This window comes from Oncorhynchus mykiss, chromosome 19 (genome assembly GCF_013265735.2).
Source record: "Oncorhynchus mykiss isolate Arlee chromosome 19, USDA_OmykA_1.1, whole genome shotgun sequence".
Taxonomy (NCBI): domain Eukaryota; kingdom Metazoa; phylum Chordata; class Actinopteri; order Salmoniformes; family Salmonidae; genus Oncorhynchus; species Oncorhynchus mykiss.
Window position 1 is genome coordinate 63,162,551 of NC_048583.1, and position 25,203 is coordinate 63,187,753.

The window sequence follows — 25,203 nt, forward strand, 5'->3', positions numbered from 1 at the left end:
TGTCCCTCCCCTAGTCGTATGGCTTGGTCCCTCCCCTAGTCGTATGGCTTGGTCCCTCCCCTAGTCGTATGGCTTGGTCCCTCCCCTAGTCGTATGGCTTGGTCCCTCCCCTAGTCGTATGGCTTGGTCCCTCCCCTAGTCGTATGGCTTGGTCCCTCCCCTAGTCGTATGGCTTGGTCCCTCCCCTAGTCGTATGGCTTGGTCCCTCCCCTAGTCGTATGGCTTGGTCCCTCCCCTAGTCGTATGGCTTGGTCACTCCCCTAGTCGTATGGCTTCGTCACTCCCCTAGTCGTATGGCTTCGTCCCTCCCCTAGTCGTATGGCTTCGTCCCTCCCCTAGTCGTATGGCTTCGTCCCTCCCCTAGTCGTATGGCTTCGTCCCTCCCCTAGTCGTATGGCTTCGTCCCTCCCCTAGTCGTATGGCTTCGTCCCTCCCCTAGTCGTATGGCTTCGTCCCTCCCCTAGTCGTATGGCTTCGTCCCTCCCCTAGTCGTATGGCTTCGTCCCTCCCCTAGTCGTATGGCTTCGTCCCTCCCCTAGTCGTATGGCTTCGTCCCTCCCCTAGTCGTATGGCTTCGTCCCTCCCCTAGTCGTATGGCTTCGTCCCTCCCCTAGTCGTATGGCTTCGTCCCTCCCCTAGTCGTATGGCTGGCTTCGTCCCTCCCCTAGTCGTATGGCTTCGTCCCTCCCCTAGTCGTATGGCTGGCGTTGTCCCCCCCCTAGTCGTATGGCTGGCGTTGTCCCCCCCCCCCCCTAGTCGTATGGCTGGCGTTGTCCCTCCCCTAGTCGTATGGCTGGCGTTGTCCCTCCCCTAGTCGTATGGCTGGCGTTGTCCCTCCCCTAGTCGTATGGCTGGCTTCGTCCCTCCCCTAGTCGTATGGCTGGCGTTGTCCCTCCCCTAGTCGTATGGCTGGCGTTGTCCCTCCCCTAGTCGTATGGCTTGCCAGCCAGCCAGCTAATCAGTCACTGGAGTGGTCTGTTGAAAGACAGAGGGCTTTCTAGACAAATGAACCCTCTGTAGTTCCAGTTGCAGTCCAGGTCCATTGGGTGGAGTGTCGGAGTGAGGCGACTCTGGGGTCCATTGTGTGTCAGCCAGAGCCACTGCATTGTTTGAATTATTCAACATGTTCGCTCAACACCGTTCTAATTAGCTCTCTGTCTCCTCTCTGATCGGGTCGGCAGAAAGAGAAGAGGCCAGAGCTGAAGTTTGACCAGGGCTCTGTCCCAAATGGCCACCCTTATAAAGTGAACTACATGCAGGGCTCACGGTGAAAAGCAGTGCACTCTATAGGGAATAGTGTTCCATTTGATACAGCCCAGGGGGCTGAGCGGTTTATTCTCCCTCCCCCTGAGGACCAGCCTCCGCTTACTGTCCGTTAGAGTGATTTCGGTTGGGATTCAAACCCAAGTAAACACTGTCCATTACAGAGTCTGACTTAGGGTTGGGATTCAAACCCAAGTGAACAGAGTCTGACTTAGGTTGGGATTCAAACCCAAGTAAACACACAGTCTGTCTTAGGTTGGGATTCAAACCCAAGAAAACACTGTCCATTACAGAGTCTGACTTAGGTTGGGATTCAAACCCAAGTAAACACTGTCCATTACAGAGTCTGACTTAGGTTGGGATTTAAACCCAAGTAAACACTGTCCATTACAGAGTCTGACTTAGGTTGGGATTCAAACCCAAGTAAACACAGTCTGACTTAGGTTGGGATTCAAACCCCAAGTAAACACAGAGTCTGACTTAGGTTGACTTAGGTTGGGATTCAAACCCAAGTAAACACAGTCTGACTTAGGTTGGGATTCAAACCCAAGTAAACACAGTCTGACTTAGGTTGGGATTCAAACCCAAGTAAACACAGTCTGACTTAGGTTGGGATTCAAACCCAAGTAAACACAGAGTCTGACTTAGGTTGGGATTCAAACCCAAGTAGACACAGAGTCTGTCTTAGGTTGGGATTTAAACCCAAGTAAACACTGTCCATTACAGAGTCTGTCTTAGGTTGGGATTCAAACCCAAGTAAACACAGTCTGACTTAGGTTGGGATTCAAACCCAAGTAAACACAGTCTGACTTAGGTTGGGATTCAAACCCAAGTAAACACAGAGTCTGACTTAGGTTGGGATTTAAACCCAAGTAAACACTGTCCATTACAGAGTCTGTCTTAGGTTGGGATTTAAACCCAAGTAAACAGAGTCTGACTTAGGTTGGGATTCAAACCCAAGCAAATAAACAACATCTAACGTAACACTGCCGTCCACTTTGAATGTGTGTGCAATTTTGAATCCGTGTCGAACTGAATCTTCGCCTTACTCAGGGCAACCACTGACTGAAAATCCTCTGGTCTCTTGGAGAAAGAGCTCTTGTGAAATCATGTTATCATATTTGTTGTGTTAGTTAATGTTTTCTTGGACTCGTGTTTTGGACTGTTTTTGTTTTCCTCAGGAGAGAGACTTTCCTCAAGACTTGAAAACATATGAGAACTCTGTTTAAACAAGGTTACCTTGTTAACACGTGGCAGGATATCTAATCTTCAGACTGCCTGACACAGACTGCCTGACACAGACTGCCTGACACAGACTGCCTGACACAGACTGCCTGACACAGACTGCCTGACACAGACTCTGCCTGACACAGACACTGCCTGACACAGACACTGCCTGACACAGACACTGCCTGACACAGACACTGCCTGACACAGACACTGCCTGACACAGACACTGCCTGACACAGACACTGCCTGACACAGACACTGCCTGACACAGACACTGCCTGACACAGACTGCTGTACTAGGATGGGCCAATAGAGGAGACTGCTGTACTAGGATGGGCCAATAGAGGAGACTGCTGTACTAGGATGGGCCAATAGAGGAGACTGCTGTACTAGGATGGGCCAATAGAGGAGACTGCTGTACTAGGATGGGCCAATAGAGGAGACTGCTGTACTAGGATGGGCCAATAGAGGAGACTGCTGTACTAGGATGGGCCAATAGAGTTATAGAGATGCTCTTAAAACAGACCTTTGCCACTACAGTTCAATTGTTTTTTTTAGCTCTCAAGCTGTGTCTTCACTGTCTTCACATAGGACAAACAGGGAGGCAGGTAGCCTAGCGGTTAGAGCGTTGGACCAGTAACTGCAAGGTTGCTGGTTCGAATCCCCAAGCCGAGAAGGTGAAACGCCTCTGCCCTTGAGCAAGGCACTCAACCCTTATTTGCTCCAGGGGCGCGTACTATTTTGGCTGACCCTATAACACAACAGATTCCACTGCACCTCTCCTCTCTCCGTCCCTCTGTCTCCTCTCTCCGTCCCTCTGTCTCCGTCCCTCTGTCTCCGTCCCTCTGTCTCCGTCCCTCTGTCTCCGTCCCTCTGTCTCCGTCCCTCTGTCTCCGTCCCTCTGTCTCCGTCCCTCTGTCTCCGTCCCTCTGTCTCCGTCCCCTCTCTCTCTCTCCGTCCCCTCTCTCTCTCTCCGTCCCCTCTCTCTCTCTCCGTCCCCTCTCTCTCTCTCCGTCCCCTCTCTCTCTCTCTCCGTCCCCTCTCTCTCTCTCTCCGTCCCCTCTCTCTCTCTCCGTCCCCTCTCTCTCTCTCCGTCCCCTCTCTCTCCGTCTCCTCTCTCTCTCTCTCCGTCTCCTCTCTCTCTCTGTCTCCTCTGTCCGTCCCTCGGTCTCCTCTCTCTCCCTCACTGTTTGAGGTTGTGGACAGGTGTCTTTTATACTGATAAGTTCAAACAGGTGCCATTAATACAGGTAACGCGTGGAGGACAGAGGAGCCTCTTAAAGAAGTTGTTACAGGTCTTTGAGAGCCAGAAATCTTGCTTATTTGTAGGTGACCAAATACTTATTTTCCACCATAATTCGCAAAGAAATTCATTAAAAATCCTACAATGTGATTTTCTTGATTATTTTTTTTCTTCTCATGTTGTCTGTCATAGTTGAAGTGTACCTATGATGAAAATTACAGCCCCCCCCCCCCATCTTTTTAAGTGGGAGAACTTGCACAATTGGTGGCTGACTAAATACTTTTTTGCCCCACTGTAGAACAGACCTGAGAACAGAACTCCACTAATTGATCACATAGAAGAGAACTCCACTAATTGATCACATAGAAGAGAACTTCACTAATTGATCACATAGAAGAGAACTTCACTAATTGATCACATAGAAGAGAACTTCACTAATTGATCACATAGAAGAGAACTTCACTAATTGATCACATAGAAGAGAACTTCACTAATTGATCACATAGAAGAGAACTTCACTAATTGATCACATAGAAGAGAACTTCACTAATTGATCACATAGAAGAGAACTCCACTAATTGATCACATAGAAGAGAACTCCACTAATTGATCACATAGAAGAGAACTCCACTAATTGATCACATAGAAGAGAACTCCACTAATTGATCACATAGAAGAGAACTCCACTAATTGATCACATAGAAGAGAACTCCACTAATTGATCACATAGAAGAGAACTCCACTAATTGATCTCCTTTCCTCCCCTCCAGACATGATGTCTGACCCAAAGATTTACTGCCTTGTCTCCAGCCACTCCTTCGCCTCCATGCAGCCCTCCACCTCCCTTGGCCCCTCCGAGCTCTCCTGCGACCCTGCAAACCATTGTGGCTCCGCCTCCCACCCCTTCAGCCAATCCATGTCCTCTTGCGACACAGAGGGGTCGGCTCACACCCCTGGGTTACACTCCCAGTCCTTCAGGAAGGAGCCTCGTACCCGAGGTCTACCCCGCACCTCCAGCTCTGCTGGATCAGCCTTCCCCGACCCCTCCCTGCCCTCAGCTGACTTCAGCCTCTACCCCCCTCCTTGGAGAGGGGGCCTGGACCCGGTGTGTGAGCTGGAAGCTGCCAGACCCCGGCGGCCAGGGGCTGAAGCTGGAGGACAGGGGACTACGGAGGGGGCTGCGGCTGAAAGGCTCTGCCAGCAGCATCCGGACCAGGCCTCTACCTCTGGCTGCTCTACAGCCTGCTACAGACACCAGCAGGAATCCTGCAGGCTAGGGCTGGCAGGGGAGGGGGGGTCAGGTTTGTACCAGGCCGACCAGGGTGGTGGTGGGGGGAAGGTCAGTGCAGACAGCCTCCGCAGCCTGAGCACACGTAGCAGCGGCTCCACAGAGAGTTACTGCAGCGGGACGGACAGAGACACCAACAGCACCGTCAGCAGCTTCCACAGCGAGCAGACCAGCTCCACGCACGTGGAGAGTTTACTGTCCCTGTCAGGGGATGAGCAGCGCGGGATCGGGAGGGAGAGGGGAGGTGGGGAGGCTGCTGCTACTGGGCCCGGGTCCACCTCGACAGGGGAGGGCAGGACTTCTACTCTGGGGTCCAGCCTTGGTTCTAGCATCTCAAGAGGACTGAACAGCCTGCCTTCCAGGGAGGCTAATAAGAACCCTCATGCCAATGAGCTAACAGCCAAACAGCCCTCCTCCTCCGCCACCTCCCCCTCCATCACCAACCCCCCAGCCTCGGGCCAGGAGCCTCCAGCAGGCCCCTCCTACAGTAGTAGCATGAGGACCAGTGCTGACGGCTCGGCCTGCACAGCCAGCAGGGAACAGGACCGGGGGAGAGGAGAGAAAGAGGACGTGAAATCCGCCAACCTCGTCCAACGAACTTCTTCCTCCTTGGGAGCCGGGCGCAACAGCGGGCGCCGCCGGACCGGTAAGAAACGGGCGAGCAGCTTCGATGCCAGCCGTCACCGGGACTACGTGTCTTTGCGCGGCATGGCCAAGCCGCGCAGTGCGGTATTCGCTGCCGGGGGTGAGGAGGAGGAGTGGAGCGAAGCCAGTGACCTTAGCTGTGCCTCCAGCCTTCAGTCCACCCAATCACATCACTTCAGCACGGACTCCTCCTCCTCCACCACTTCCCACTCCTGCCACTCCCCCGAGGGACGCTACCGTGCCCTGAAAGTCAAGCACAGCCACTCCCACACAGCCGCCACCACAGCCTCCACCTCCTCCTCTTCACAGAAAGCCCAGGCTGAATATGAGACGGGGGGAGGGAGGGCCGGGGGAAGAGGCAAGCGGCGCACCTCTGGTCGGACACCCAGCACGGGCAGCGCCAAAACCCACGCCCGGGTGCTGAGCCTGGACAGCGGCACGGCGGCGTCCGCCTGCCTTAACGACGCCCACCGCCTGGGGGCCCCCGCCGCCGGGCTCCGACCCCTCACCACCTCCAAATCTGACCTGGAAGCCAAAGAGGGGGAGGTCCTGGACGCTGCGTCCCTATTGGGCAGGGCCTCACAGCTGGAGTCAGTAACCAGGTCCAGGAATAGTCTACCCAGCCAGACAGCCTTCTCTTCAGAGCCCCTGGACACTCCCACCGCCTGCCCTTCACGAGGTGGGTTTCTAGGGTTATAGTTTAGTGGGTAACCCTGGGTATCCAGGCTTATAGTTTAGTGGGTATCCAGGGTTATAGTTTAGTGGGTTTCTAGGGGTTATAGTTTAGGGGGTTTCTGGGGTTATAGTTTAGGGGGTTTCTAGGGTTATAGTTTAGTGGGTATCCAGGGTTATAGTTTAGTGGGTTTCTGGGGTTATAGTTTAGGGGGTTTCTAGGGTTATAGTTTAGTGGGTTATAGTTTAGGGGGTTTCTAGGGTTATAGTTTAGGGGGTTTCTAGGGGTTATAGTTTAGGGGGTTTCTAGGGTTATAGTTTAGTGAGTATCTAGGGTTATAGTTTAGTGAGTATCTAGGGTTATAGTTTAGTGGGTATCTAGGGTTATAGTTTAGTGGGTATGTAGGGTTATAGTTTAGTGGGTATCTAGGGTTATAGTTTAGGGGGTTTCTAGGGTTATAGTTTAGGGGGTTTCTAGGGGTTATAGTTTAGGGGGTTTCTAGGGGTTATAGTTTAGGGGGTTTCTAGGGGTTATAGTTTAGGGGGTTTCTAGGGTTATAGTTTAGTGGGTTTCTAGGGGTTATAGTTTAGGGGGTTTCTAGGGGTTATAGTTTAGTGGGTTATAGTTTAGGGGGTTTCTAGGGTTATAGTTTAGTGGGTTATAGTTTAGGGGGTTTCTAGGGTTATAGTTTAGTGGGTTATAGTTTAGGGGGTTTCTAGGGGTTATAGTTTAGTGGGTTTCTAGGGTTATAGTTTAGTTGGTTTCTGGGGTTATAGTTTAGGGGGTTTCTAGGGTTATAGTTTAGTGGGTTATAGTTTAGGGGGTTTCTAGGGGTTATAGTTTAGTGGGTTTCTAGGGTTATAGTTTAGTGGGTTTCTGGGGTTATAGTTTAGGGGGTTTCTAGGGTTGTAGTTTAGTGGGTTATAGTTTAGGGGGTTTCTAGGGTTATAGTTTAGGGGGTTTCTAGGGGTTATAGTTTAGGGGGTTTCTAGGGTTACAGTTTAGTGGGTATCTAGGGTTATAGTTTAGTGGGTTTCTGGGGTTATAGTTTAGGGGGTTTCTAGGGTTATAGTTTAGTGGGTTATAGTTTAGGGGGTTTCTAGGGTTATAGTTTAGGGGGTTTCTAGGGGTTATAGTTTAGGGGGTTTCTAGGGTTATAGTTTAGTGAGTATCTAGGGTTATAGTTTAGTGAGTATCTAGGGTTATAGTTTAGTGGGTATCTAGGGTTATAGTTTAGTGGGTATCTAGGGTTATAGTTTAGGGGGTATCTAGGGTTATAGTTTAGGGGGTTTCTAGGGTTATAGTTTAGTGGGTATCTAGGGTTACAGTTTAGTGGGTATCTAGGGTTATAGTTTAGTGGGTATCTAGGGTTATAGTTTAGTGGGTTTCTAGGGTTATAGTTTAGTGGGTATCTAGGGTTATAGTTTAGTGGGTATCTAGGGGTTATGGTTTCCGGGGGTTATGGTTTAGTGGGTATCTAGGGTTACAGTTTAGTGGGTATCTAGGGTTATAGTTTAGTGGGTATCTAGGGTTATAGTTTAGTGGGTATCTAGGGTTATAGTTTAGTGGGTATCTAGGGTTATAGTTTAGTGGGTATCTAGGGGTTATGGTTTCCGGGGGTTATGGTTTAGTGGGTATCTAGGGTTACAGTTTAGTGGGTATCTAGGGTTATAGTTTAGTGGGTATCTAGGGTTATAGTTTAGTGGGTTTCTAGGGTTATGGTTTAGTGGGTATCTAGGGTTATAGTTTAGTGGGTATCTAGGGTTATAGTTTAGTGGGTATCTAGGGTTATAGTTTAGTGGGTATCTAGGGGTTATAGTTTAGTGGGTTTCTAGGGGTTATAGTTTAGTGGGTTTCTAGGGGTTATGGTTTCCGGGGGTTATGGTTTAGTGGGTATCCGGGGTTAGGGTTATAGTTTAGTGGGTAGTTTGTGTCAGGGTGGTAAGCTGATCAGATAGTTTGGTTATCTTGTTTTCATTATGGACTAGTAACCTCTCATAGTAACCTCTCATAGTAACCTCAGTGTTTTTTCTGGCATAGAGGATTGACGAACGATGTCAAATAGGTGCTTATCATGAAGCTCTGACACTTGCTGTAATAGAAACTGAATCTAAGCATTTAACATCACTGTTAAGTCATGTAGCTAGTGGGCTAGTAGTCTAGGCCTTCACTGCACTGTTAAGTCATGTAGCTAGTGGTCTAGTAGTCTAGGCCTTCACTGCACTGTTAAGTCATGTAGCTAGTGGGCTAGTAGTCTAGGCCTTCACTGCACTGTTAAGTCATGCCGCTAGTTAGCTAGTAGTCTTTCACTGCAATGAGGGTTTTACCTCCCAGAGACTAATGTTTTTCCTCTAACTGTAATTCTGCTGCCCATAACATGACGTGCACATTCCACAGTTAGGTTGTCATCGCTGCCACTTTCTGACCTATTAGAATTTCTGTAATGAATCCATGTCAAAGAATCCATTTCAATTGAAACTTGGATTACAGGTCATGTCTGCTCTTATGCTATATGATACTGTGCCTTTTAGAGTATTCACACCCCTGGACCTTTTTCCACGTTTGTTGTTACAGCCTGAATTTAAAATGGATTAAGTTGTGATTTTGTGATCTACACCCACTACCCCAATAATTTCAATTAATTATGTTTTTTTAAGACATGTTTTAGAAATTTGTTTAACTGGGGCGGCAGGGTAGCCTAGTGGTTAGAGCGTTGGACTAGTAACCGAAAGGTTGCAAGTTCGAATCCCCGAGCTGACAAGGTACAAATCTGTCGTTCTGCCCCCGAACAGGCAGTTAAACCCACTGTTCCTAGGCCGTCATTGAAAATAAGAATTTGTTCTTAACTGACTTGCCTAGTTAAATAAAGATAAATATAATAAAATTAGAAGCTGAAATGTCTTAAGTCAGTAAGTTTTCAACCATGTTTGTTATGGCAAGCCTAATTAAGTTCAGGAGTACAAATGTGCTTAACATGTCACATAATTAGTTGCATTGGACTCACTCGGTGTGCAAAAATAGTGTTTAACATGCTTTTTAAATGAGTAGACTAGCTAACTAGCTACATGACTTAACAGTGCAGTGAAGGCCTAGACTACTAGCTAAAATAAAACAACAAAGAACTTTGTCCTGAATACAAAGTGTTATGTTTGGGGAAAATCCAATACAACACAGTACGGAGTATCACTCTCCATATTTTCATGCATAGTGGTGGCTGCATCATGTTATGGGTATGCTTGTCAATTATTTAGGACTGCTCGACTAAGGGAACTTACAGATAATTGTATGTGTGGGATACAGAGATGAGTAGTAGTCTAGGCCTTCACTGCATGACTTACCAGTGCAGTGAAGGCCTAGACTACTACTCATCTCTGTATCCCACACATACAATTATCTGTAAGTTCCCTTAGTCGAGCAGTCCTAAATAATTGACAAGCATACCCATAACATGATGCAGCCACCACTATGCATGAAAATATGGAGAGTGATACTCCGTACTGTGTTGTATTGGATTTTCCCCAAACATAACACTTTGTATTCAGGACAAAGTTCTTTGTTGTTTTATTTTAGTGCCTTTATAGCAAACAGGATGCATGTTCTGAAATATTTTTATTCTGCACAAGGCTTCCTCCTTTTCACTCTGTCAATTAGGTTGGTATTGTCAAATCAAATTTGATTGATCACTTTACACATATTTAGCAGATGTGGGTGTGGTGAAATGCTTGTGTTCCGCGCTTCAACAGTGCAGTAGTATCGAACAATTCACACAAAAAAAAATAATAATCTAAAAGTGAAAGAATGGAATTAAGTAATATATATATATATTAGATTCAGCAATATCGGAGTGGCATTAACTGAAATACAGTAGAATAGAATACAGTATATACATATGAGATGAATAAAGCAGTATTTAAACATTGTTAAAGTGGCCAGTTTGGACAGCTACTCATTCCAGGGTTTTTCTTTATTTTGACTTTTCTACATTGTAGAAATAATAGTGAAGACATCCAAACTTATTATTATTATTATTAAATAACACATAACATATGGAATCATGTAGTAACCAAAAAAAGTGTTTAAACAAATAAAAATATATTTTATAATATTGATGACAGCTTTGCACACTCTTGGCATTCTCTCAACCAGCTTCATGAGGTAGTCACCTGGAATGCATTTCAATCAACAGGTGTGCTTTTTTAATTTGTGGAACTTCTTTCCTAAATGCGTGTGAGTTGTGTTGTGACAAGGTAGGCGTGGTATACAGAAGATAGACCTATTTGGTAAAACACCAAGTCCACATTATGGCAAGAACCGCTCAAATAATCAAAGACAAAACGACAGTCCATCATTACTTTAAGACACGAAGGTCAGTCAAGAACTTTCAAAGTTTGTGTGCAGTCGTAAAAACCATCAAGCTCTGTGATGAAACTGGCTCTCGTGAGGACCGTCACAGGAAAGGAAGACCCAGAGTTAACCTTTCTAAATAAACACGTGGAAGAGGTCACTGGGTGAGAAAAGTTTTCTGAAGAACCTGTACATCATCCTCTTTACCCCCCTGTATGTAACTTTACAATGTCATCTCAGTCATAACACTATATAAATAAGGACCTGGTAATAGCTTTGGCGTTTCCCCTCTCGGAGTTGGTATTAACGATTTCCTGTCTTGTAATTTGTCGGTCTTTTATGAGTCATGGTATGGATGCTGGGTAATAATTTTTTTTTCAGTCAGCTGGGCGCCAGTGTATATATACACCACCAGAGTCTGGGTGTGTCTGGACCTGTCTGCCAGGGTTGGCAGTGAGTGGACGGTAACAGTCCTCATCTACCCTGGTGTAGCTTGGTTTGCAGCTGAGCTGAGGGATTCCATTTACGCCCGCAGAGAGAAATTGAGAGGTAGACAGGGTAGTGTCACCTATAATACACGCTGAGGAGGACAGTTACTAACAGGTTTGGTTGTATTTACCTGTCTTCTGACATGCATGGATCTGACTGGTTGAGGTGTGTGTGTGTGTGTGTGTGTGATGGGCTTTAGTTGTGTTGTTTCATAACTGCAGCTATCTTTCAACTGATTTACTGAACACATGACCCCTGTTTTAGTATCTCTGTCTGATGTTCAGGCAGGAACTGTTGTTAGTCACTGTTCTGATATCCCTGTGGCAGAGGGCAGGGGTATTCAACTCTTACCCGACCAGGTCTGGAGTACTTGTGGTTTTCTTTTCTACCTGATAACACACCTGGTGTCCCAGGCATAAAACAGTCCCTGATTTAGAGGAGAACAATGTAAAATGGCAGTAGAACTGATTTCCAGGTCCAAAGTGAATTTAGAGTTGTATAGGCCCCTCTGCAGAGCTCTGCTATGGGCTTGAGTATTACTAAATTGATCTCAAACATTTTGAAGCTGAGCCATTTATTCGTGCTCTGCTGGGCCGTACAGTCATATCTGACTAAGATCATAACATGATGTCAGAAGTACTTCAATCTCGTCCAATATAAGACGGAAGAGATTTTTTCACAGAAAATAATACTGTTGATAATAATGAGTTTAGAGTGACGAAAAGTAGCCAACAGCTAACTGCTCTCTGCTCATTTCATTGAGCAGAGCAGGCCAAGAGGAGCCGTTGCTATGGATACGTAGACTCAGAGAACCATGAGCAGAGCGTGCTGTGTGCAGGGAGGGAGTGAGTGACCGAGAGAAGCAGCTAATGGATTTACTAATGGAAGAAGTTATTTCTGGTTTCGGGCCGGGCCTTAAATGTTGCAGAAGCAATCAGGCCTGGGTAGCGTAGGGCCTGAACGTCGTGGGCCTGGGTAGCGTAGGGCCTGAACGTCGTGGGCCTGGGTAGCGTAGGGCCTGGGTAGCGTAGGGCCTGAACGTCGTGGGCCTGGGTAGCGTAGGGCCTGAACGTCGTGGGCCTGGGTAGCGTAGGGCCTGAACGTCGTGGGCCTGGGTAGCGTAGGGCCTGAACGTCGTGGGCCTGTGTAGGGCTTGGGCTTAAATGTTATGCCCGTGCAGGGCTCTACTCTGCTGGTGTTTTTGCTCTGTGAGGCTCAGGCCTAGCGTTCTCTAAGCAGCGGCCAGCCATGCTGACACGTAGACAAAGGGGGAACGTCCATCCCCTTACTGTTTTGGAGCAGCAAAACAGTAACAAAACCAAGGCGATACAATTAATCACAACGTTAGGACCGACACAAGCTCGGCTAAGTCAGGTGGTCACCATAGAGATGTACGAGAGATATCATCTCTTTGCAATAGCAGCTTCTGTGACTAGCCCGGTCAGCTCCATTTTTAAGGGCTATCAGGCTTTGGTACAAATGTGTCCTCAATCCAACTCTATGGTTGTCGGCCATGTTGCTAACCCACTTCCCCACTGCGCTTTCTCTCGCCTTGACAGCCCCCGGGAACGAGGACACGGTGACGTTTCGGCGTGAGCGTAGTACGTTCCGTCGGCAGGCAGTGCGGCGGCGGCACAACGCGGGGAGTAACCCCACGCCCCCCTCCTCCCTCATCGGATCACCCCTCAGGTACGCTCCGCAATGCATGCTGGGCCATCCACGGACAGGCTCAGGGGTCAGGGTCAGCTGTGCATGTTGGCTAACGGACATGGAAGGAGTCCGGGAGGGTACCCTTTGCAGTGTATGTTGGGTAATTGTAAAGGACAGGGATATGGGGTTTCTGGGTAGAGCTGTGCATGTTGGGTAATGTACATGGTCAAAGGTGGGGCTCGGGGGTCATGCAGCAGGTTCCACTCTTCCCTTCCATCTACTTCTATAAAACTATTTCACACTCATTCCTTCCTCTAACACCAGTGTTGGTCCTGTCCTGTCCTGTCACTGGAAGGCAGGGAGGGGGATTAGGTCCTGTCACTGGAAGGCAGGGAGGGGGATTAGGTCCTGTCACTGGAAGGCAGGGAGGGGGATTAGGTCCTGTCACTGGAAGGCAGAGAGGGGGATTAGGTCCTGTCACTGGAAGGCAGGGAGGGGGATTAGGTCCTGTCACTGGAAGGCAGGGAGGGGGATTAGGTCCTGTCACTGGAAGGCAGGGAGGGGGATTAGGTCCTGTCACTGGAAGACAGGGAGGGGGATTAGGTCCTGTCCTGTCACTGGAAGGCAGAGAGGGGGATTAGGTCCTGTCACTGGAAGACAGGGAGGGGGATTAGGTCCTGTCACTGGAAGACGGGGAGGGGGGGGGGGGGGGATTAGGTCCTGTCACTGGAAGGCAGAGAGGGGGATTAGGTTCTGTCACTGGAAGACAGAGAGGGGGATTCGGTCCTGTCACTGGAAGACAGAGAGGGGGATTAGGTCCTGTCACTGGAAGACAGAGAGGGGGATTAGGTCCTGTCACTGGAAGACAGGGAGGGGGATTAGGTCCTGTCCTGTCACTGGAAGGCAGAGAGGGGGATTAGGTCCTGTCACTGGAAGACAGAGAGGGGGATTCGGTCCTGTCACTGGAAGACAGGGAGGGGGATTAGGTCCTGTCACTGGAAGACGGGGAGGGGGGGGGGGGATTAGGTCCTGTCACTGGAAGGCAGAGAGGGGGATTAGGTTCTGTCACTGGAAGACGGGGGGGGGGGGGGGGGATTAGGTCCTGTCACTGGAAGGCAGAGAGGGGGATTAGGTTCTGTCACTGGAAGGCAGAGAGGGGGATTAGGTCCTGTCACTGGAAGACGGGGGGGGGATTAGGTCCTGTCACTGGAAGGCAGGGAGGGGGATTAGGTCCCGTCCTGTCACTGGAAGGCAGGGGGGGGGGGATTAGGTCCTGTCACTGGAAGGCAGAGAGGGGGATTAGGTTCTGTCACTGGAAGACGGGGGGGGGGGGGGGGGGGGGGGATTAGGTCCTGTCACTGGAAGGCAGAGAGGGGGATTAGGTTCTGTCACTGGAAGGCAGAGAGGGGGATTAGGTCCTGTCACTGGAAGACGGGGGGGGGGATTAGGTCCTGTCACTGGAAGGCAGGGAGGGGGATTAGGTCCCGTCCTGTCACTGGAAGGCAGGGGGAGGGGGATTAGGTCCTGTCACTGGAAGGCAGAGAGGGGGATTAGGTCCCGTCCTGTCACTGGAAGACGGGGGGGGGGGGATTAGGTCCTGTCACTGGAAGGCAGGGAGGGGGATTAGGTCCTGTCACTGGAAGGCAGGGGGGGGGGGGATTAGGTCCTGTCCTCTACTCTGGAAGGCAGGGAGGATGATTCCTTGTACCATTGCCTCATGGTGCATGATGTGTTTCTCTCTGCCTCCAACTCTTTCCATTCTCCTGTATGAGATTTCTCTCTGCCTCCAACTCTTTCCATTCTCCTGCATGAGTTTAACTTTTCCTTGTGTTTGTTGTTTGTTTCTCTTTTGGGGTTTTCAATCTGTTTCTCCTTTACTCCTTTATCGTGACATTTCCTGTGTTATTTCAAGCAGAAACAAGGAAACTCCTAACAGACAAATTCAGAGCTGAGCTGGTCGGCCAAGCATGTGTCCCGAGGTGGAGGTGGAGGAGGAGGAGCAGGAGGACGGCAAATGCTCATATTTGGGATGATGAGATAACGAGGGGTTTCTTTAAGGATCGGCAGAGCGTTAGAGAAGCCATTTCGAGACTGTTGAGCATTTTGAATCTTATTGATCCCAGACTGCCAGTGGCTGACAGGCTACTTTCTCCTCGTTTAACATTTCAGTGGCTAAGTAACATTTAGAAATATGAATAGAACAAAAAACCTATTTGACTATAGTTATGTCCAGGAATGTGCAGCAGCATATGGTTGAAGATTCCCATTACATTAGATAAGTTAGGAACACCTCCTTGGTTGGAAGGTTCACTTTCTGATTGAAAATGGGGTGAAATAAATGTAGAGTAAAATCTACACAGTGCCAAGACCAGGACATCTGGGCACTATTGTCAAAGGACGCAGCGTTTTGTACGGCCAAAAATAGTCTGCATCTTCCTGGGGGGGGGGGAAGGAGAAGAAGCTGATTTTTTTTTTAAAGTATAGATTTTAAAGATGATGGACGGATGCTATAGCATCGACATCCCTCCCCTCTGGAGTGCATCCCGAGGACACTAACCTGCCAGATCAGGACGCTTTGTCTTATTGAGCCGATCGAGCTGAGGCATACTGCCATGCATATCTCTGAGAGGGATGGTATGGAAGCTAACCGTACAGACGTGTAATGGTGTAGACGAGGGTATATATATACGCACGTATTTTTCAGTGGGTACTGCGTATACTCACTCCTTAATCCCCATGATTCCTATCAAGACAATGTAGTGGAGGTATGCACGGGTATCAATTAATACAACTGATTGAACAGATCAGAATGTTTAGCTTGATAACTATATATGATAACTATATATGATAACTATATATGATAACTATATATATATATATTCACATTTTAGGCGCAGCAATGTGCGCACGGTGGTAAGCAAATCACTGTTCTGAAATGCACACCGGCACATGGAAGCGGTTTCATGGACAGACGGAAATATCCGTTGTTGAAAGAAGGGGAGATCTAAAGATGCAACGACTGTCTTAAGTTGCTATTAGAGACCAGGATATAATGTCTTTGGCTGCTAGACAATGAAAGAAAACCAATAGAACAGGAGAACATTTGAGGAATCAATCAAATGTATTTATAAAGACCATTTTTACATCGGCTGATATCTCAAAGTGCTGTACAGAAACACAGACTAAAACCCCCAAACAGCAAGCAATGCAGGTGTAGAAGCACGGTGGCTAGGAAAAACTCCCTAGAAAGGCCAGAACCTAGGAAGAAACCTAGAGAGGAACCAGGCTATGTGGGGTGGCCAGTCCTCTTCTGGCTGTGCCAGGTAGAGAGGAACCAGGCTATGAGGGGTGGCCAGTCCTCTTCTGGCTGTGCCGGGTAGAGAGGAACCAGGCTATGAGGGGTGGCCAGTCCTCTTCTGGCTGTGCCGGGTAGAGAGGAACCAGGCTATGAGGGGTGGCCAGTCCTCTTCTGGCTGTGCAGGTAGAGAGGAACCAGGCTATGAGGGGTGGCCAGTCCTCTTCTGGCTGTGCCGGGTAGAGAGGAACCAGGCTATGTGGGGTGGCCAGTCCTCTTCTGGCTGTGCCAGGTAGAGAGGAACCAGGCTATGAGGGGTGGCCAGTCCTCTTCTGGCTGTGCCAGGTAGAGAGGAACCAGGCTATGAGGGGTGGCCAGTCCTCTTCTGGCTGTGCCGGGTAGAGAGGAACCAGGCTATGAGGGGTGGCCAGTCCTCTTCTGGCTGTGCCGGGTAGAGAGGAACCAGGCTATGAGGGGTGGCCAGTCCTCTTCTGGCTGTGCAGGTAGAGAGGAACCAGGCTATGAGGGGTGGCCAGTCCTCTTCTGGCTGTGCCGGGTAGAGAGGAACCAGGCTATGAGGGGTGGCCAGTCCTCTTCTGGCTGTGCCGGGTGGAGATTATAACAGAACCAAACAACAGTGCTAGGTGTCTGTACTATAGAAACACCGCTAACCAAACAATAGGGCTAGGTGTCTGTACTACTGAAACACCGCTAACCAAACAGTGCTAGGTGTCTGTACTATAGAAACACTGCTAGGTGTCTGTACTATAGAAACACCGCTAACCAAACAGTGCTAGGTGTCTGTACTACAGAAACACCGCTAACCAAACAGTGCTAGGTGTCTGTACCACAGAAACACCGCTAACCAAACAGTGCTAGGTGTCTGTACCACAGAAACACCGCTAACCAAACAGTGCTAGGTGTCTGTACTACAGAAACACCGCTAACCAAACAGTGCTAGGTGTCTGTACCACAGAAACACCGCTAACCAAACAGTGCTAGGTGTCTGTACCACAGAAACACCGCTAACCAAACAGTGCTAGGTGTCTGTACCACAGAAACACCGCTAACCAAACAGTGCTAGGTGTCTGTACCACAGAAACACCGCTAACCAAACAGTGCTAGGTGTCTGTACTATAGAAACACCGCTAACCAACCAACAGTGCTAGGTGGCTGTACTACAGAAACACCGCTAACCAAACAGTGCTAGGTGTCTGTACTATAGAAACACCGCTAACCAAACAGTGCTAGGTGTCTGTACTATAGAAACACCGCTAACCAAACAGTGCTAGGTGTCTGTACTACAGAAACACTGCTAACCAAACAGTGCTAGGTGTCTGTACTACAGAAACACTGCTAACCAACCAGTGCTAGGTGTCTGTACTATAGAAACACCGCTTTCACTCGGGTCTCCTTTGCCGCGCGGGCCGTTTGTCTTAGTTTGGTTAATTAGAGTATACACACGTCTCCAGGGTTAATTAGAGTATACACACGTCTCCAGGGTTAATTAGAGTATACACACGTCTCCAGGGTTAATTAGAGTATACACACGTCTCCAGGGTTAATTAGAGTATACACACACGTCTCCAGGGTTAATTAGAGTATACACACACGTCTCCAGGGTTAATTAGAGTATACACACACGTCTCCAGGGTTAATTAGAGTATACACACACGTCTCCAGGGTTAATTAGAGTATGCACACGTCTCCAGGGTTAATTAGAGTATACACACACGTCTCCAGGGTTAATTAGAGTATACACACACGTCTCCAGGGTTAATTAGAGTATACACACACGTCTCCAGGGTTAATTAGAGTATACACACACGTCTCCAGGGTTAATTAGAGTATACACACACGTCTCCAGGGTTAATTAGAGTATACACACACGTCTCCAGGGTTAATTAGAGTATGCACACGTCTCCAGGGTTAATTAGAGTATGCACACGTCTCCAGGGTTAATTAGAGTATGCACACGTCTCCACTGGAGACTTGAGGCACGTCCCAAATGACAGCCATATTCCCTATTTTGTGCACTACTTTTGACCAGGGCCGACAGGGCTCCGTATAGATTATAGGCAATAAGATGCCATTTGGGACGCTTCCTTGGACGACCAGCCTCCTGCTTCTCCCTCCTCCTCCCTGTACCAGACTTTTAGTGGTGGACCAGCCTCCTGCTCCTCCTCCCTGTACCAGCCTCCTAGTGGTGGACCAGGCCTCCTAGTGGTGGATCAGGCCTCCTAGTGGTGGATCAGGCCTCCTAGTGGTGGATCAGGCCTCCTAGTGGTGGACCAGGCCTCCTAGTGGTGGACCAGGCCTCCTAGTGGTGGACCAGGCCTCCTAGTGGTGGACCAGGCCTCCTAGTGGTGGACCAGGCCTTCTAGCCTTCTATTGGTGGACCGGCCTTCTCCCTCCTGCTTCTCTTCCCTGTACCAGCCTTCTAGGGGTGGACCGGCCTTCTCCCTCCTGCTTCTCTTCCCTGTACCAGCCTTCTAGGGGTGGACTGGCCTTCTCCCTCCTGCTTCTCTTCCCTGTACCAGCCTTCTAGGGGTGGACTGGCCTTCTCCCTCCTGCTTCTCTTCCCTGTACCAGCCTTCTAGGGGTGGACCGGCCTTCTCCCTCCTGCTTCTCTTTCCTGTACCAGCCTTCTAGGGGTGGACCGGCCTTCCCCCTCCTGCTTCTCTTCCCTGTACCAGCCTTCCAGGGGTGGACCGGCCTTCTAGGGGTGGACCCTATCACCTACTGTATCTTTGACTGAGTACACGTCCTCCCCCTTTCCGGTGTACTTTCTTAGTCTGCCATTTTTATAAATATCCTATTGGGTACCCTGCTCTTATTCTCACAACCTATTTCCCCTGATATTTTATCTGATATTTAAAACATTTTATATCTAACTAGTGTTTATCTCCTTCCTCCACATCTCGTCTATGTTGTTACTGTGCTTCACCTCCTATATTGTATCTCATCTGTCTCCCTGTCCTCGTTCCCATGTCCCCCTCTCCTCCTGTCCCTGTCACTCTTCTCCTCCATTCAGTCTTCAGGAGGCTCTCAGCCAGGCCTCCCAGCCTTCTACTTCCCAGGTGAAAGGTCAGCCGTCCAGAACCCCGTCCCAGGTGACCGTGCTGAGCGCTAGCGCCTCCCTGCTGGCCAGGAATGGAAGTGCACACCTGGAGGGCTCTCAGGACAAGGCCTCTACCGTAGGCACTACCAGCCTGCAGGATGACTTCGGTAGGGAAGTGTAACAATGTACTACAGTACCCATAATGCTCTACCACTCTTGCCATGTTCATGCCAAGAGTCCCACTAGGGTGAGAACAGAGTTCTAGCATGAAGAACTACATTGCCCATAATGCTCGGAGTAATATGTACGGTTGTATCTGAGTCAGGATGTTGCTGAAGCATGGTGTCCTGTGATAGGGACTGGTTGGAACGATGAAGTATGGACTAGGATTTGCAGTTAGTATAATATGTATTATATTTTTTATTTAACCAGGTGGGCCAGTTGAGAACACCTTTATTTAACCAGGTAGGCTAGTTGAGAACACCTTTATTTAACCAGGTAGGCTAGTTGAGAACACCTTTATTTAACCAGGTAGGCCTGTTGAGAACACCTTTATTTAACCAGGTAGGCTAGTTGAGAACACCTTTATTTAACCAGGTAGGCTAGTTGAGAACACCTTTATTTAACCAGTTAGGCCAGTTGAGAACACCTTTATTTAACCAGGTAGGCTAGTTGAGAACACCTTTATTTAACCAGGTAGGCTAGTTGAGAACACCTTTATTTAACCAGGTAGGCTAGTTGAGAACACCTTTATTTAACCAGGTAGGCTAGTTGAGAACACCTTTATTTAACCAGGTAGGCTAGTTGAGAACACCTTTATTTAACCAGGTAGGCTAGTTGAGAAACACCTTTATTTAACCAGGTAGGCCAGTTGAGAACACCTTTATTTAACCAGGTAGGCCAGTTGAGAACACCTTTATTTAACCAGGTAGGCCAGTTGAGAACACCTTTATTTAACCAGGTAGGCCAGTTGAGAACACCTTTATTTAACCAGGTAGGCTAGTTGAGAACACCTTTATTTAACCAGGTAGGCTAGTTGAGAACACCTTTATTTAACCAGTTAGGCCAGTTGAGAACACCTTTATTTAACCAGGTAGGCTAGTTGAGAACACCTTTATTTAACCAGGTAGGCCAGTTGAGAACACCTTTATTTAACCAGGTAGGCTAGTTGAGAACACCTTTATTTAACCAGTTAGGCCAGTTGAGAACACCTTTATTTAACCAGGTAGGCTAGTTGAGAACACCTTTATTTAACCAGTTAGGCCAGTTGAGAACACCTTTATTTAACCAGGTAGGCTAGTTGAGAACACCTTTATTTAACCAGTTAGGCCAGTTGAGAACACCTTTATTTAACCAGTTAGGCCAGTTGAGAACACCTTTATTTAACCAGGTAGGCTAGTTGAGAACACCTTTATTTAACCAGGTAGGCCAGTTGAGAACACCTTTATTTAACCAGGTAGGCTAGTTGAGAACACCTTTATTTAACCAGTTAGGCCAGTTGAGAACACCTTTATTTAACCAGGTAGGCCAGTTGAGAACACCTTTATTTAACCAGGTAGGCTAGTTGAGAACACCTTTATTTAACCAGGTAGGCCAGTTGAGAACACCTTTATTTAACCAGTTAGGCCAGTTGAGAACACCTTTATTTAACCAGGTAGGCTAGTTGAGAACACCTTTATTTAACCAGGTAGGCCAGTTGAGAACACCTTTATTTAACCAGGTAGGCTAGTTGAGAACACCTTTATTTAACCAGGTAGGCCAGTTGAGAACACCTTTATTTAACCAGTTAGGCCAGTTGAGAACACCTTTATTTAACCAGGTAGGCCAGTTGAGAACACCTTTATTTAACCAGGTAGGCCAGTTGAGAACACCTTTATTTAACCAGGTAGGCCAGTTGAGAACACCTTTATTTAACCAGGTAGGCCAGTTGAGAACACCTTTATTTAACCAGGTAGGCCAGTTGAGAACACCTTTATTTAACCAGTTAGGCCAGTTGAGAACACCTTTATTTAACCAGTTAGGCCAGTTGAGAACACCTTTATTTAACCAGTTAGGCCAGTTGAGAACACCTTTATTTAACCAGTTAGGCCAGTTGAGAACACCTTTATTTAACCAGGTAGGCTAGTTGAGAACACCTTTATTTAACCAGGTAGGCCAGTTGAGAACACCTTTATTTAACCAGGTAGGCCAGTTGAGAACACCTTTATTTAACCAGGTAGGCCAGTTGAGAACACCTTTATTTAACCAGGTAGGCTAGTAGAGAACACCTTTATTTAACCAGGTAGGCCAGTTGAGAACACCTTTATTTAACCAGGTAGGCCAGTTGAGAACACCTTTATTTAACCAGGTAGGCTAGTTGAGAACACCTTTATTTAACCAGGTAGGCTAGTTGAGAACACCTTTATTTAACCAGGTAGGCTAGTTGAGAACACCTTTATTTAACCAGGTAGGCCAGTTGAGAACACCTTTATTTAACCAGGTAGGCCAGTTGAGAACACCTTTATTTAACCAGGTAGGCCAGTTGAGAACACCTTTATTTAACCAGGTAGGCTAGTTGAGAACACCTTTATTTAACCAGGTAGGCTAGTTGAGAACACCTTTATTTAACCAGGTAGGCCAGTTGAGAACACCTTTATTTAACCAGGTAGGCCAGTTGAGAACACCTTTATTTAACCAGGTAGGCTAGTTGAGAACACCTTTATTTAACCAGGTAGGCTAGTTGAGAACACCTTTATTTAACCAGGTAGGCCAGTTGAGAACACCTTTATTTAACCAGGTAGGCTAGTTGAGAACACCTTTATTTAACCAGGTAGGCTAGTTGAGAACACCTTTATTTAACCAGGTAGGCTAGTTGAGAACACCTTTATTTAACCAGGTAGGCTAGTTGAGAACACCTTTATTTAACCAGGTAGGCCAGTTGAGAACACCTTTATTTAACCAGGTAGGCTAGTTGAGAACACCTTTATTTAACCAGGTAGGCTAGTTGAGAACACCTTTATTTAACCAGGTAGGCTAGTTGAGAACACCTTTATTTAACCAGGTAGGCCAGTTGAGAACACCTTTATTTAACCAGGTAGGCCAGTTGAGAACACCTTTATTTAACCAGTTAGGCCAGTTGAGAACAAGTTCTCATTTACAACTGCGACCTGGCCAAGATAAAGCAAAGCAATTCGACACAAACAACAACACAGAGTTACACATGGGATAAACAAACATACAGTCAATAATACAGTAGAAAAGGTATATTTACAGTGTGTACAAATGAGGTAAGATAAGGGAGGTAAAGGCAATAAAAAGGCCATGGTGGTGAAATAATTACAATTTGGCATTAACACTGGAGTGATAGATGTGCAGAAGATGATGTGCAAGTCGGGATACTGGGGTGCATAAGAGCAAAAATAAATAACAATATTGGGATTTGTATTACATTTTTTTATTTTACCTTTATTTAACTTGGCAAGTCAGTTAAGAACACTTTCTTATTTTCAACGACGGCCTGGGAACAGTGGGTTAGCTGCCTTGTTCAGGGGGCAGAACGACAGATTTAACTGGTCTAGGAACAGTTGTTTAGCTGCCTTGTTCAGGGGCAGAACGACAGATTTAACTGGTCTAGGAACAGTGGTTTAGCTGCCTTGTTCAGGGGCAGAACGACAGATTTAACTGGTCTAGGAACAGTGGTTTAGCTGCCTTGTTCAGGGGCAGAACGACAGATTTAACTGGTCTAGGAACAGTGGTTTAGCTGCCTTGTTCAGGGGCAGAACGACAGATTTAACTGGTCTAGGAACAGTGGGTTAGCTGCCTTGTTCAGGGGCAGAACGACTTATTTTGTACCTTGTCATCTCGGTGATTCGATCTTCCAACCTTTTGGTTACTAGTCCAACGCTCTAACCACTAGGCTACGCTTACCGCCCCAAGGTAGTTGGATGGGCTATTTACAGATGGGCTGTGTACAGTGATCGGTAAGCTGCTCTGACAGCTGATGCTTAAAGTTAGTGAGGGAGATATAAGTCTCCAACTTCAGTGATTTTTGCAATTAGTTCCAGTCATTGGCATCTGAGAACTGGAAGGACAGGTGGCCACAGGAGGTGTTGCTATGGTGACCAGTGGAATATACCTGCTGGAGCGCGTGCTACAGGTGGGTGTTGCTATGGTGACCAGTGGAATATACCTGCTCGAGCGCGTGCTACAGGTGGGTGTTGCTATGGTGACCAGTGGAATATACCTGCTCGAGCGCGTGCTACAGGTGGGTGTTGCTATGGTGACCAGTGGAATATACCTGCTGGAGCACGTGCTACAGGTGGGTGTTGCTATGGTGACCAGTGGAATATACCTGCTCGAGCGCGTGCTACAGGTGGGTGTTGCTATGGTGACCAGTGGAATATACCTGCTGGAGCGCGTGCTACGGGTGGGTGTTGCTATGGTGACCAGTGGAATATACCTGCTGGAGCGCGTGCTACGGGTGGGTGTTGCTATGGTGACCAGTGGAATATACCTGCTGGAGCGCGTGCTACGGGTGGGTGTTGCTATGGTGACCAGTGGAATATACCTGCTGGAGCGCGTGCTACGGGTGGGTGTTGCTATGGTGACCAGTGGAATATACCTGCTGGAGCGCGTGCTACGGGTGGGTGTTGCTATGGTGACCAGTGGAATATACCTGCTGGAGCGCGTGCTACGGGTGGGTGTTGCTATGGTGACCAGTGGAATATACCTGCTGGAGCGCGTGCTACGGGTGGGTGTTGCTATGGTGACCAGTGAAATATACCTGCTGGAGCGCGTGCTACAGGTGGGCGTTGCTATGGTGACCAGTGGAATATACCTGCTGGAGCGCGTGCTACGGGTGGGTGTTGCTATGGTGACCAGTGAGCTGAGATAAGGCAGGGCTTTACCTGGCAGAGACTTGTAGATGACCTGGAGCCAGTGGGTTTGGCGACGAATATGCAGCGAGGGCCAGCCAACAGGTCACAGTGGTGGGTGGTATATGGGGCTTTGGTGACTGATTGCACTGTGATAGACTGCATCCAATTAGCTGAGTAGAGTGTTGGAGGCTATTTTGTAAATGACATCGCCGAAGTCAAGGATCGGTAGGATAGTCAGTTTTACGAGGGTATGTTTGGCAGCATGAGTGAAGGAGGCTTTGTTGCAAAATAGGAAGCCAATTCTATATTTAATTTTGGATTGGAGATGCTTAATGTGAGTCTGGAAGGAGAGTTTACAGTCTAACCAGGTATTTGTAGTTGTCCACATATTCTAAGTCTAGAACCGTCCAGAGTAGTGATGCTAGCATTGAAGAGCAGCTGTAGGCCATGGAAGGAGAGTTGTATGGCATTGAAGCTCGTCTGGAGGTTAGTTAACACAGTGTCCAAAGAATGGCCAGAGGTATACAGAATGGTGTCGTCTGCGTAGAGGTGGATCAGAGAATTGCCAGCAACGAGCTACATCATTGATATATACAGAGAAAAGAGTCGGCCCGAGAATTGAACCCTGTGGCACCCCCATAGAGACTGCCAGAGGTCTGGACAACAGGCCCTCCGATTTGACACACTGAACTCTATCAGAGAAGTAGTTGGTGAACCAGGCGAGACAGTCATTTGAGAAACCAAGGCTGTTGAGTCTGCCAATAAGAATGTTGTGATTGACAGAGTCGAATGCCTTGGCCAGGTCAATGAAGATGGTTGCACAGTATTGTCTCTTATCGATGGAGGTTATGATGTCGTTTAGGACCTTGAGCGTGGCTGAGGTGCACCCATGACCAGCTCTGAAACCAGATTGCATAGCAGTGGATGGCAAGAGGGAATCCCAACCATAGAGATCGTTTTCAATTACTAGAGGGGCTAAGTCATAGACCAGGGATGGGAACCCCCCCTCCCGCCCCAATGTTGAGTGTTAGAATAGTATAATAGACAAGGTGCAATTTTGGAGTTTGGTTGTGCGTCAGCAGTTTAAAAGTAATTATAATAATCCCACAATTCATCGCTGCAACACCCGTAGGAGAAGGACCCGAAACACAACCCAACCAAGCTGC

General features: G+C 48.0%; 1 protein-coding gene across 3 annotated transcripts in view; it reads left to right on the top strand.

Moving 5' to 3' along the window:
• pcnx1 (pecanex 1) overlaps positions 1-25,203 on the top strand; it is a 78,806-nt gene that overhangs the window by 9,198 nt on the left and 44,405 nt on the right. For all 3 annotated transcript variants that reach the window (XR_005037831.1, XM_036955352.1, XM_036955351.1), the window contains exons 5-7: positions 4,507-6,348; positions 12,735-12,864; positions 19,155-19,348. Coding sequence is in view for 2 of the 3 variants with exons in the window: in XM_036955352.1 (XP_036811247.1) it covers positions 4,507-6,348; positions 12,735-12,864; positions 19,155-19,348 (2,166 nt within the window). In the remaining variant the exon portion in view is untranslated. The remainder of the gene's footprint in view (positions 1-4,506; positions 6,349-12,734; positions 12,865-19,154; positions 19,349-25,203) is intronic.